The following is a 14,019-nucleotide window of genomic DNA, read 5'->3' as shown; positions in this document are numbered from 1 at the left end:
GATTTTGGGGTTCCCCCTCTTTGCTACAACACCGCTTTGGGGGGGGGATTTGGATTTTTTGGGGTGCAAAAGCGGTTTATATTTGGTGCCTCCCCCAACCCCCCCACACTGGAGGGAATAAATAAAGCTCAGCTCTTCCGTCCCCCCAACTTTTTTGGGGGGGGCGGGGGGGGTTAAAATAAGGGGGGGACCCTTTGGAAAGTTTTTGGGGGGGGTTTGCCCTTTTGGGGTCCCCCCCGCAGCAGCCAATGGGAGTTTTGGGGCGCCCCCCCCCCCTCAGCCATAGAGGTCACAGCCTCTTGTCGGTATTAGTTAATACTGTTTGGGGGTGGTTTTTTGGGGTACAGCAACTTTTTGGGGGGGTCCAGGGGGAGGAGGAGGGGGTAAAGAGGCACTTAAAGGTAGGATTTGGCTGTCGGAATGAAAAGAGCCGAGCAGGAGGTACCCCAAAAACAACCACCGACCCCACACCCCCAAAATAAACCCCAGCAGGGAGGGCAGAAAGAGGGGGCGGATTTGGGGGTTCTCGGGGGGCCCTTTCCTGCTCGGCGCTGTGCAAATCGAAGGCAACTAAAGGCAAGTGCTGCTTTTTGGTCGCTTTGGCACCGGTGGTGGCATCGGTGGTGGCATCAATGGTGGCATCAATGGTGGTATCAGTGGTGGCATCAGTGGTGGCATCAATGGTGGCATCAGTGGTGGCATCGGTGGTGGCATCAATGGTGGTATCAGTGGTGGCATCGGTGGTGGCATCGGTGTCTCCATCAGTAGCAGTGTCACCGTTGGCAGTGGGATCGGCACCAGGAGTGGTGTTGGCCGGGGCACTGGTGGGGTCCTCAGCACCAAAGTTGGGTTTGGCGTTGGGGTTGGCGTTGTGGCACTCGTATGGGCGTCAAGAGCAGCGTGGGCTTGGGCACCGCTAGGGTTGGTGGCACCACTACCGACGTGGGCGCTGTATCGTCAGCATCAGCGTTGGCGGCGCCGTTGGTCGCTGGTGGCATCGTCATCATCAGCAGCGTTGGTATCATCATCGCTCTTGATGGCATCACCACTATCAACGAGGTCATTGGTGTCATCATCACCACCAGTGTTGGCATCACCATTGCTCTTAATGGCATCATCATCGCTCTTGATGGCATCACCACTATCAACGAGGTCATTGGTGTCATCATCACCACCAGTGTTGTCATCATCATCGCTCTTTATGGCATCATCATCGCTCTTGATGGTATCATCACCGCTCTTGATGGCATCACCACTATCAACGAGGTCACTGGTGTCATCATCATTGCTCTTGATGGCATCACCGCTATCAACAAGGTCACTGGTGTCATCATCATTGCTCTTGATGGCATCACCACTATCAATGTGATCGTTGGTGTCATCATCACCACCAGCGTTGGCGTCACCATCGCTCTTGATGGCATCACTGCTATCAACGTGATCGTTGGTGTCATCATCACCACCAGCATTGGTATCACCATCGCTCTTGATGGCATCACCATCGCTCTTGATGGCATCACCATCACTCTTGATGGCATCACCACTATCAATGTGATCGTTGGTGTCATCATCACCACCAGCATTGGTATCACCATCGCTCTTGATGGCATCACCGCTATCAACGTGATCGTTGGTGTCATTATCACCACCAGCGTTGGCATCACCATCGCTCTTGATGGCATCACCGCTATCAACGTGATCGTTGGTGTCATCATCACCAACATTGGCATCGCCGTTATCGCTGGTGGTGTCCTCCCCGCTCTCACCGTGGCCGCCGCCGTGGTGGTGGTCCCTCCCCTTTCTCCTTGGCCGCCACCGTCGCCGGCGCCGCCGCTCACAGGCAGACGTTGATCTCTTTGGTCAACTCTCCTTCCAGGTCCACGATGAGCGCCTCAAAGTCCTTGAGGTTGAGACGGGGCCCAAAGGCCACCTCGGGTTCCTCCCCGAGGGCAAAATCGGCCACCAAGAGGGTCCTGGGGGACGGGGACGGCTGTGCCACCCCCGCGGTGTCCCCATCGGCAGCGCCGCCGGGGGCCGCGCCGGGGACCACGAGGAGGTGGTGGTGGTGGTGGTGGTGGTGGTGGCAGACGCTCCAATCGCCGGCGTAGCGGTTGCTGGGGGGGCTTTCGGGGCCGCGGGCGCGAGGACGAGGAACCACGGGGCCCCCCAGAAGGTCCAAGCGAAGTGGGGGTCCCCGCGGGGGGGGGCAGAGGGGTTGGGGGGCAGAGTTGGGGGGCGCTGCGGAGAGAGAGGAAAGAGGGGGATATGGAGCTGCTGAGGGGTACGGGGGGGGCACCTCTGGCGGGGGGGGACCCCAAGAGCAGCCACTTGGGGGGCAGGGGAACCCCAAAAGCAGGAGGGGGGGGACCCCAAGAGCAGCCACTTGGGGGGCAGGAGAACCCCAAAACAGCCACTTGGGGGGCAGGAGAACCCCAAGAGCAGGAGGGGAGGGGGGACCCCAAGAGCAGCCACTTGGGGGGCAGGAGAACCCCAGGAGCAGGAGGGGGGGGGACCCCAAGAGCAGCCACTTGGGGGGCAGGAGAACCCCAAGAGCAGGAGGGGAGGGGGGACCCCAAGAGCAGCCACTTGGGGGGCAGGAGAACCCCAAAACAGCCACTTGGGGGGCAGGAGAACCCCAAGAGCAGGAGGGGGGGGGACCCCAAGAGCAGCCACTTGGGGGGCAGGAGAACCCCAAGAGCAGGAGGGGAGGGGGGACCCCAAGAGCAGCCACTTGGGGGGCAGGAGAACCCCAAAACAGCCACTTGGGGGTCAGGAGAACCCCAAGAGCAGGAGGGGGGGGACCCCAAGAGCAGCCACTTGGGGGGCAGGAGAACCCCAAAAGCAGGAGGGGGGGGGACCCCAAGAGCAGCCACTTGGGGGGCAGGAGAACCCCAAAACAGCCACTTGGGGGGCAGGAGAACCCCAAGAGCAGGAGGGGGGGGGACCCCAAGAGCAGCCACTTGGAGGGCAGGAGAACCCCAGGAGCAGGAGGGGGGGGACCCCAAGAGCAGCCACTTGGGGGTCAGGAGAACCCCAAAAGCAGGAGGGGGGGGGGACCCCAAGAGCAGCCACTTGGGGGGCAGGAGAACCCCAAGAGCAGGAGAGGGGGGTACCCCACGAGCAGCCACTTGGGGGTCAGGAGCCCCCCAAGAGCAGGAAGGTGGGGGTCACAGAGCCCTTCTAGGGGTGGGGGGACCCCAAGAGCAGCCACTTGGGGGTCAGGAGCCCCCCAAAACAGCCACTTGGGGGTCACAGACCCCTTCCAAGGCTGGGGAGGACCCCAAGAGTAGCCACTTGGGGGTCAGGAGCCCCCCAAGAGCAGGAAGGTAGGGGTCACAGAGCCCTTCTAGGGGTGGGGGGACCCCAAGAGCAGCCACTTGGGGGGCAGGAGCCCCCCAAGAGCAGGAAGGTGGGGGTCAGGAGCCCCCCAAGAGCAGGAAGGTGGGGGTCACAGAGCCCTTCTAGGGGTGGGGGGACCCCAAGAGCAGTCACTTGGGGGTCAGGAGAACCCCAAGAGCAGCTGTGGGCTGGTGGTCCATCCCAATGCGTCCCCCAAAGTTTGGGGGTGCAGGTGTCCCCCCGAGGCCACTCACCCGGCCAGGCCTGCAGAAGGTAGTGGAGCACCTCCAGGTGTCTCTTGAAGTCCACGGCGCCGGAGACGTCCTCGGAGCTCCGCGGCTCCGGAGCGGCGCTGAGCAGAACGGGACCAAAGCAGACGGCGATGTTCTGCGAGTTCATGCGGTTGAAGGCGTGGAAGGAGGCCACGAGGCTGAGGTGGTCCAGGAGGCGCCTCAGGGTGGCCTGAGGACACGGTGGCATCAGGGAATGGCTTGGAAGGGATCTCAAAGATCATCCAGATCCACCAGGAATCATGGAATGGGTTGGAAGGGATCTCAAAGCCCATCCAGATCCACCATGAATCATGGAATGGGTTGAAGGGATCTCAAAGCCCATCCAGATCCACCATGAGTCATGGAATGGGTTGGAAGGGATCTCAAAGCCCATCCAGATCCACCATGAGTCATGGGCAGAGACACCTCACACTGGGGCACGGAACCCCAGTTTGGCGCTGGACACCCCCTTTTTGGCACTGAGCACCCCCTTTTTGGTGCCGGGCACCCCTTTTTGACACCAAACACCCCCTTTTTGGCACTGAGCACCCCCTTTTTGGCACCGGACACCCCCTTTTTGGCACTGAGCACCCCCTTTTTGACACTGAACACCCCTTTTTTGGTGCTGGGCACCCCTTTTTGGCCCTGGACACCCCCTTTTTGGCCCGGGACACCCCCTTTTTTGCACTGGACACCCCCTTTTTGGCCCGGGAGACCCCCTTTTTTGCACTGGACACCCCCTTTTTGGCACTGGACACCCCCTTTTTCACACTGGACACCCCCTTTTTGGCCCAGGAGACCCCCTTTTTCGCACTGGACACCCCCTTTTTGGCCTGGGAGTCCCTTTTTCGCACTGGACACCCTCTTTTTGGCCCTGGACACCCCCTTTTTGGGGCGGGACACCCCCTTTTTGGGGCGGGACCCCCACCTTCTCGACGTCGGGCAGGCAGTCGAGCAGGGCGACAGCGCGGCGCTCGGCCGGGGCGGCGCGGGGCGGGCGTTTGGCCATGGCCTCCGAGACGACGCGGTAGAGCGTTGGGGTGATGAGCGGCGTGGGCAGCTCGCGCAGGAAGTCCTTGAGGATCCCTGCAGGCGAGAAGGCCCTCAGCGCCGGGGGAGGACACTCGAGGGGTCCAGAGGGCGACCATGGCGGCAAAAAACCCACCGGTGATGACGTTGATGTCGGGGTAGAGCTGCTCCGAGAGCGTCACGGCCGCGCTGTCCCTCTCGAAGGCGTCACGAAGCTCCTTCTTGACGGCAGCCGAGCCGCAGAGCCGGTACAGCCCAACCACCTGGAGACGGAACCATCGGAACCGCCGGTTGGGGACGTTCAGCCACCACCAACTCCATAGAACCACCGTTTGGGGAGGTTCATCCACCCCCAACTCCACAGAACCACCGTTTGGGGAGGTTCCTCCACCACCAACTCCACAGAACCACCGTTTGGGGAGGTTCATCCACCACCAACTCCATAGAACCACCGTTTGGGGAGGTTCCTCCACCCCCAACTCCACAGAACCACCGTTTGGGGAGGTTCATCCACCACCAACTCCACAGAACCACCGTTTGGGGAGGTTCATCCACCACCAACTCCACAGAACCACCGTTTGGGGAGGTTCATCCACCACCAACTCCATAGAACCACCGTTTGGGGAGGTTCAGCCACCCCCAACTCCACAGAACCACCGTTTGGGGAGGTTCATCCACCACCAACTCCACAGAACCATCGGAACCACCGTTTGGGGAGGTTCATCCACCACCAACTCCATAGAACCATCAGAACCGCCAGTTGGGGAGGTTCATCCACCACCAACTCCACAGAACCACCGTTTGGGGAGGTTCATCCACCCCCAACTCCACAGAACCACCGTTTGGGGAGGTTCCTCCACCCCCAACTCCACAGAACCACCGTTTGGGGAGGTTCCTCCACCCCCAACTCCACAGAACCACCGTTTGGGGAGGTTCATCCACCACCAACTCCATAGAACCACCGTTTGGGGAGGTTCCTCCACCCCCAACTCCACAGAACCACCATTTGGGGAGGTTCCTCCACCACCACCGCCATGGAAACAGCGGTCGATCGCCCCCCAACCCCACGGAGCCATCACTCCACTCACCTTCAGGCCTCGTCTCTCGATCTCGGCCACGCACTTCTGGATGAGCAGCGGCACTTTGGTGGCCGTCTTCTCCCTCTCCACCAGCTGGCGCAGCTCCACGCCGAAGACGCGAGGTTCCCGCTCGCTGGCGTTGTCCCACCGCTCCACCAAAGTGAATTTGGAGTAGAGGACGCCGCGAGGTTGCAACCGCACCGCCAACTGTTGGGCCCGGCAACCTACGGAGCCAAGCGGTGCCGTCAACGCAGCGTTGGAGTTGCCGAAGCCCAACGTGATGATGCCACCACCCACTCCCGGTGTACCTCGGAAGATGTGGGGCAGAACCACGGTGCCGTGGCAGCAGAGCCGGTTCCGGCACGAGATGGCATCCCAGGAGAAGACCATCACCTTGAGATGCTGAGCGCCTTCCAGCTCCAGGTTGAAGGTGTGGTTGAGGCCGAGGAAGGCCGTTTTGCACGGCAGCAACGCCGTCCGCGCTCGGTTTTCCGCGTCCACTTGCAAGACGCAAAAAACCTCCCGCGTTTCGGCTCGCGGCGCCTTCAGATCTCGTACGCCGTGGAGGTGGACGCTCACCAAGCCCGAAATGTGTTGCCTACACCGCGGCGGTGTCTCTCCGCAGCTGTAGGGGTGGAAAAGGCCGACGTCCAAACCGTTATCGCCATCCTCCGCTTCGCCGGCGCGCGGTCCGGCTTTGGCCGGCAGCTCCGGAGAGTCACCGTCGCTCAAGTAAGCGCCTTTGGAGGTCATCTTGGGACGTGACGGGCGCGAAGCAACGCTGCTGTCGAGGTGGTAACGGCTGATGACGTTGGTGGATTCCTTGCGGGATTCCGAAGGGGAGGTGGTACCGTCTGGGCCGCGAGGACGGGGGTTGCGGAGGCTCAGCTTCCGGCGGAGGTCGGGAAGTTTCTTCATCTTCAGCGAGAGGCGACGGACGGTCCCCGGGGATTTGACTTTGGGGAGAGATTGGGCCTTCCTGGGGCTGCCGGGGGGCGACGGCGGCGGTGGTGACTTCCCTGTGAGTGAGGAGTGAGGGGACATGGGGACAATGTCCTGGGGATGGGGACTGAGGGGACGTGGGGACAATGTCCTGGGGATGGGGACTGAGGGGATGTGGGGACAATGTCCTGGGGATGGAGAGGGGACTGAGGGGACATGGGGACAATGTCCTGGAGATGGGGACTGAGGGGACATGGGGACAATGTCCTGGAGATGGATACAGGGACTGTGGGGACATGGGGACAATGTCCTGGGGTTGGAGAGGGGACTGTGGGGACATGGGGATCACGGGGTTCCACCCCTGTCCCCCCGTTGCTGACCTGTCACCGTGTGCCACCCTTCCCCACCGGCCTGGGAAGGCAGCGCCGGAGCTCCGGAACCTTCTGGCTCCGCAGCGCGGCCCCCGTCGGCGTCGCGTCTCCCTCCATCCCCCGTCTCGCAGGAGGTCCCAGGTTGGAGACCCTCATCTTCTGGGATGGGGTTGTACCAGATGTCCCCATCGCCGCCCACCGCGCCGCGGTCCACCTCGGCTCTGCCGTTGGGTTCCTCCAGGCCGTGTCCCTTGGAGACGGAAAACACCGGGAAATCAACTCTCTAAGACGCGGTTTGGAGTTTTAGGAAGCGAACGTCCTTCGTGGACCTTCTCCCACGAGGAGACGTCGTGGAGGACGCGCGGCGAGACGAGAGCGGCGGAAAGAAGAGATTCCCCACCGCCAGGCCGAAAATCTTCCGTATCTTCTGTTGCTTTCCAGGGGCTCTTTTCTATCTTGGGATCATGGGATGGTTGGGCCGGAAGGGACCTCAAAGCCCGGACAGTTCCACCCTCGGCCGTGGGAGAAGGGAAGAGGAAGAGGATGAGGAAGGGAAGAGGATGAGGAAGGGAAGGGGATGAGGAAGGGAAGGGGATGAGGAAGGGAAGGGGATGAGGAAGGGAAGAGGATGAGGAGGAGAAGGGAAGAGGATGAGGAAGGGAAGAGGATGAGGAGGAGAAGGGAAGAGGATGAGGAAGGGAAGGGGATGAGGAAGGGAAGGGGATGAGGAAGGGAAGGGGATGAGGAAGGGAAGACAAAGGAGAAGGGAAGAGGATGAGGAAGGGAAGAGGATGAGGAAGGGAAGACTAAGGAGAAGGGAAGAGGATAAGGAAGGGAAGAGGATGAGTAAAGGAAGAAGATGAGGAAGGAAAGACAAAGGAGAAGGGAAGAAGAAGGAGAAGGGAAGAGAGAAGGGGGCCAAGGGGAGACCTCATCGCTGTCTACAACTGCCGGGATGGTGTCTGGGGAAGAGGATGGAGAAGGGAAGAGGAGAGAAGAGAGGAGAGGAGAGAGGAGAGGAGAGAAGAGAGGAGAGAAGAGAGGAGAGAAGAGAGGAGAGAAGAGAGGAGAGAGGAGAGGAGAGAGGAGAGGAGAGAAGAGAGGAGAGAGGAGAGGAGAGAAGAGAGGAGAGAAGAGAGGAGAGAAGAGAGGAGAGAAGAGAGGAGAGAAGAGAGGAGAGAAGAGAGGAGAGAAGAGAGAAGAGAGGAGAGAGGAGAGGAGAGGAGAGGAGAGGAGAGGAGAGGAGAGGAGAGGAGAGGAGAGGAGAGGAGAGGAGAGGAGAGGAGAGGAGAGGAGAGGAGAGGAGAGGAGAGGAGAGGAGAGGAGAGGAGAGGAGAGGAGAGGAGAGGAGAGGAGAGGAGAGGAGAGGAGAGGAGAGGAGAGGAGAGGAAGGAGGAGAGGGGAAGGAGAGGAGGGAGGAGAGAGGAGGAAGGAGGAGAGAGGAGGAAGGAGGAGAGGAGGAAGGAGGAGAGGAGGAAGGAGGAGAGGGGAGGAAGGAGGAGAGGAGAAGGATTTTCGGATGTAGTTCAGGTCGAATCCCCCCCTGCACCCCCGCAGCCCCCTCCCAGTCGCCGCTCACCATGGCGGCCGAGAGCACCCACTGCCGGCTGCTGCGCTCCAAACTCTGCAGATAAGCGCCGGCGCGGGGGCTCCGACCGGGACCCCCCAACTCCCCGGAACCATTCCTGGCCTCCGTGTCCTCCTCCTCCTCCTCCTCCTCAGCGGGTTGGGAGGTGCCGCGGGCAGGATCCGGCTCGCTGGTGTCCGATGGGTGCGGAGAGGATTTGGGGGACCTCTCATCGCGGGAACCACAGGAGAAAGGGGTCCGGTTCTGCTTCCGGGGCACAACCGCCAACGGCACCGCCGGAGAATCCCCATGGTGCCCTGTGGGGAGGAAGGCAAAAAGCTGGGATGAACGAAGGGGTCCCCAAAACCCAGGAGCCCATGGGGACACGGGGCCCCCAAAACCCCAGGAGCCCATGGGGACACGGGGCCCCCCAAACCCCCAGGAGCCCATGGGGACACGGGGTCCCCAAACCCCCAGGAGCTCATGGGGACACGGGGCCCCCAAAACCCAGGAACCCATGGGGACACGGGGGCCCCCAAAACCCAGGAGCCCATGGGGACACGGGGCCCCCCAAACCCCCAGGAGCCCATGGGGACACGCGGCCCCCAAAACCCAGGAACCCATGGGGACACGGGGGCCCCCAAAACCCAGGAGCCCATGGGGACACGGGGGCCCCCCAAACCCCCAGGAGCCCATGGGGACACGGGGCCCCCCAAACCCCAGGAGCCCATGGGGACACGGGGCCCCCAAACCCCAGGAGCCCATGGGGACACGGGGCCCCCCAAAACCCCAGGAGCCCATGGGGACACGGGGCCCCCAAAACCGAGGAGCCCATGGGGACACGGGGGCCCCCAAACCCAGGAGCCCATGGGGACACGGGGCCCCCAAACCCAGGAGCCCATGGGGACACGGGGCCCCCAAAACCCAGGAGCCCATGGGGACACGGGGGCCCCAAACCCCAGGAGCCCATGGGGACACGGGGGTCCCCAAAACCCAGGAGCCCATGGGGACACGGGGCCCCCAAACCCCAGGAGCCCATGGGGACACGGGGGTCCCCAAAACCCAGGAGCCCATGGGGACACGGGGCCCCCCAAACCCAGGAGCCCATGGGGACACGGGGGCCCCAAACCCAGGAGCCCATGGGGACACGGGGCCCCCCAAACCCCAGGAGCCCATGGGGACACGGGGCCCCCAAAACCCAGGAGCCCATGGGGACACGGGGGCCCCAAACCCCAGGAGCCCATGGGGACACGGGGGTCCCCAAACCCAGGAGCCCATGGGGACACGGGGCCCCCCAAACCCAGGAGCCCATGGGGACACGGGGCCCCAAAACCCCAGGAGCCCATGGGAATACGGGGTCCCCCAAAACCCCAGGAGCCCATGGGGACACGGGGCCCCCCAAAACCCCAGGAGCCCATGGGGACACGGGGCCCCCAAAACCCAGGAACCCATGGGGACACGGGGCCCCCCAGACCCCAGGAGCCCATGGGGACACGGGGGCCCCCCAAAACCCAGGAGCCCATGGGGATACAGGGTCCCCCAAACCCCAGGAGCCCATGGGGACACGGGGTCCCCAAAACCCCAGGAGCCCATGGGGACACGGGGGCCCCGAAACCCCAGGAGCCCATGGGGACACGGGGTCCCCAAAACCCAGGAGCCCACGGGGACACGGGGCCCCCCAAACCCAGGAGCCCATGGGGACACGGGGTCCCCCAAACCCAGGAGCCCATGGGGACACGGGGTCCCCAAACCCCAGGAGCCCATGGGGACACAGGGCCCCCAAAACCCCAGCAGCCCATGGGGACACGGGGTCCCCCAAACCCCAGGAGCCCATGGGGACACGGGGTCTCCCCAAACCCCAGGAGCCCATGGGGACACGGGGGTCCCCAAAACCCAGGAGCCCATGGGGACACGGGGCCCCCCAAACCCAGGAGCCCATGAGGACACGGGGTCCCCCAAACCCCAGGAGCCCATGGGGACACGGGGCCCCCCAAACCCAGGAGCCCATGGGGACACGGGGCCCCCCAAACCCCAGGAGCCCATGGGGACACGGGGCCCCCCAAACCCCAGGAGCCCATGGGGACACGGGGGCCCCAAAACCCAGGAACCCATGGGGACACGGGGGCCCCAAACCCCAGGAGCCCAATGGGACACGGGGTCCCCAAAACCCCAGGAGCCCATGGGGACACGGGGGTCCCCAAAACCCCAGGAGCCCATGGGGACACGGGGGCCCCAAACCCCAGGAGCCCATGGGGACACGGGGTCCCCAAAACCCAGGAGCCCATGGGGACACGGGGCCCCCCAAAACCCCAGGAGTCCATGGGGACACGGGGTGTCCCCAAACCCCAGGAGCCCATGGGGACACGGGGCCCCCCAAAACCCCAGGAGTCCATGGGGACACGGGGTGTCCCCAAACCCCAGGAGCCCATGGGGACACGGGGTCCCCAAAACCCAGGAGCCCATGGGGACACGGGGCCCCCCAAAACCCCAGGAGTCCATGGGGACACGGGGTGTCCCCAAACCCCAGGAGCCCATGGGGACACGGGGCCCCCCAAAACCCCAGGAGATCATGGGGACACGGGGTCCCCCAAACCCCAGGAGCCCATGGGGACACGGGGCCCCCCAAAACCCCAGGAGATCATGGGGACACGGGGTCCCCCAAACCCCAGGAGCCCATGGGGGCCCTCACGTTGCCCACCGGAGCGGTGCCGGATGGGACCCCCCCTTTTCCCATCCTAATGCCAAGCGGGAGTTCTTCCGGTTCTTTCCCGCGGAGCCGCGCTCCCAGCAGGAAACGGGGGGGCCACAAACAGAGCCCCCCAAAAGGGGAGAGGGCTGCACCCCAATCCCTCTGCACCCCAACAGGGATGGGGGGACCCCCCCCCCTTCCTGGCTCTGCATCCCCCCAACTTATGCACCCCAATCTCCCTGCACCCCTCGAAACTGTGCACCCCAATGCCTGTGCGCCCCAATCTCCTGCACCCCTCGGAACTGTGCACCCCAATGCCTGTGCACCCCAATCTCCTGCACCCCTCGGAACTGTGCACCCCAATGCCTGTGCGCCCCAATCCCCCTGCACCCCTCAAACCTGTGCACCCCAATCCTTGTGCACCCCAATGCCTGTGCACCCCAATCCTTGTTCACCCCTCAAACATGTGCACCCCAATCCTTTGCACCCCAATGCCTGTGCACCCCAATCTCCTGCACCCCTCAAACCTGTGCACCCCAATGCCTGTTCGCCCCAATCCCCCTGCACCCCCTGCCCTGTGCACCCCAATCCTTGTGCACCCCAATCTCCCTGCACCCCTCTGCCCTGTGCACCCCAATCCTTGTGAACCCCAATGCCTCTGTGCCCCAATCCCTGTGCACCCCAATCCCCGGCACCCCTCTGCCCTGTGCACCCCAATCCTTGTGCACCCCAATCTCCCTGCACCCCCTGCCCTGTGCACCCCAATCCTTGTGCACCCCAATCTCCCTGCACCGCTCTGCCCTGTGCACCCCAATCCTTGTGCACCCCAATGCCTCTGTGCCCCAATCCCTGTGCACCCCAATCCCCGGCACCCCTCTGCCCTGTGCACCCCGATCCTTGTGAACCCCAATGCCTGTGTCCCCCAATTTTCCTGCCCCCTCTGCCCTGTGCACCCCAATCTTTGTGCATCCCAATGCCTGTGCACCCCAATCTCTCTGCACCCCTTACCCTGTGCACCCCAATTTCCCCTGCACCCCAAACCCCCTACCCTCTGCACCCCAATCCTTCTGCCCCCCCTCAAACCTGTACCCCCCAATTTCCCCTGCACCCCTCTGCCCTGTGCACCCCAATCTCCCTGCACCCCAATCTCTCTGCACCCCTGACCCTGTGCACCCCAATTTCCCCTGGGGTGACGGGGGGGGGTGTCTGATGGGGAGGGGCCCTACGGGGTGGAGGGCAGAGGGGACCCAGGGGTGATGAGGGGGGGCAGAAGGGACTTTGGGGTGATGGGGGGGGGGTGCAGGGACCTGGGGGTGATGGGGGGGGGCAGAAGGGACCCCAAGAGTGACGGGGGGGTCTGATGGGGGGGCGCCCTAGGGAGTGGGGGGCAGAGGGGACCCCAAGAGTGATGAGGGGGGGCAGAAGGGACTTTGGGGTGAGGGGGGGGGGCAGAAGGGACCCCAAGAGTGACGGGGGGGTCTGATGGGGGGGGTCCCCTAGGGGATGGGGGGCAGAGGGGACCTGGGGGTGATGAGGGGGGGCACAAGGGACCTGGGGGTGATGGGGGGGGCAGAAGGGACCTGGGGGTGATGAGGGGGGGCAGAAGGGACCTGGGGGTGACAGGGAAGGTGCAGAAGGGACCCCAAGAGTGACGGGGGGGTCTGATTGGGGGGTCCCCTAGGGGGTGGGGGGCACAAGGGACCTGGGGGTGATGAGGGGGGGCAGAAGGGACCCCAAGAGTGACGGGGGGGGTCTGATGGGGGGGTCCCCTAGGGGGTGGGGGGCAGCAGGGACCTGGGGGTGATTATGGGGGACAGCAGGGTCCTGGGGGTGACAGGGAGGGGGCAGAAGGGACCCCAAGAGTGACGGGGGGGGTCTGATGAGGGGTCCCCTAAGGGGTGGGGGGCAGAAGGGTCCTGGGGGTGATGAGGGGGGGCAGCAGGGACCTGGGGGTGACCGGGAAGGGGCCGAAGGGACCCCAAGAGTGACGGGGGGGGTCTGATGAGGGGGTGCCCCCCTTTTGGGGGGTCCGTACCTGTCTCCTTGCCCCCCGCCTTCTTCCCGCGGCCCCTCAGGCGGGAGAACGTCCTCCTCAGCAGCGGCTCCGCCATCCCCGACCCCCCCCGCAGCTCAGGGGGGTTCCCTGTGCCCCCCCCCGCAGCTCAGGGGGGTTCCCTGTGCCCCCCCCCCCAGCCCAGGGGGCTCCTTGGGGCTCCCCCCCCCCCCAAACCCCAGCTCAGGGGGTTCTCTTCGCTCCTCCCCCCCCCCCGGTTCACTCCCCGCTGGTTCCGGCGGGTCCCGAGCGACCGCCCCCCCCCTTCCCCCCCCCCCCCCCAATCCCCGCGATCCGGGGCGGGGCCGCTGCGGGGGGAGGAGTCGGAACGGGAGGGGACGCTCGGAGGGGACCCCTCCAGCGGGATGGGGACCCCCTCTGAGGGATGGGGACCCCCCTGAGGGATAGAGACACCCCCTGAGGGATAGAGACCCCCCCAGAGGGATGGGGACCCCCTCTGAGGGATAGAGACACCCCCTGAGGGATGGGGACCCCCCCCTGAGGGATAGAGACACCCCATAGGGATAGAGACCCCTCCCTGAGGGATAGAGACCCCCCCCGAGAGATGGGGACACCCCTGAAGGATAGAGACCCCCCCTGAGGAATGGGGACCCCCCCTGAGGGATGGGGACACCCCCCGAGGGGTAAAGACCCCCCCTGAGAGATAGAGACCCCCTG

At 64.1% G+C, this 14,019-nt stretch overlaps 1 protein-coding gene across 2 annotated transcripts; it reads right to left on the bottom strand.

Moving 5' to 3' along the window:
• Window positions 1-1,771: 1,771 nt before the first annotated feature.
• SYDE1 (synapse defective Rho GTPase homolog 1) lies at window positions 1,772-13,476 on the bottom strand. Of its 2 annotated transcripts, none has more exons than XM_054051938.1 (9): window positions 13,324-13,476; window positions 8,612-8,916; window positions 7,042-7,282; window positions 6,028-6,738; window positions 5,729-5,943; window positions 4,777-4,903; window positions 4,540-4,697; window positions 3,594-3,801; window positions 1,772-2,238 (listed from the first exon to the last, which is right to left on the bottom strand). In XM_054051938.1, exons 1-9 carry the CDS (start codon window positions 13,397-13,399, stop codon window positions 1,835-1,837), a joined length of 2,445 nt encoding a protein of 814 aa, XP_053907913.1. In that variant the 5' UTR covers window positions 13,400-13,476; the 3' UTR covers window positions 1,772-1,834. The 2 variants fall into 2 exon arrangements, with proteins under 2 accessions (XP_053907913.1, XP_053907915.1); XM_054051940.1 differs by having other exon boundaries at window positions 3,594-3,726.
• Between the last annotated feature and the right edge of the window lie 543 nt (window positions 13,477-14,019).

Source organism: Cuculus canorus, chromosome 30 (assembly GCF_017976375.1).
Source record: "Cuculus canorus isolate bCucCan1 chromosome 30, bCucCan1.pri, whole genome shotgun sequence".
In the NCBI taxonomy this organism is placed as follows: Eukaryota; Metazoa; Chordata; class Aves; order Cuculiformes; family Cuculidae; genus Cuculus; species Cuculus canorus.
Note: the sequence above shows the minus strand (reverse complement) of the source record. Positions and strands in the feature narration are given on the sequence as shown.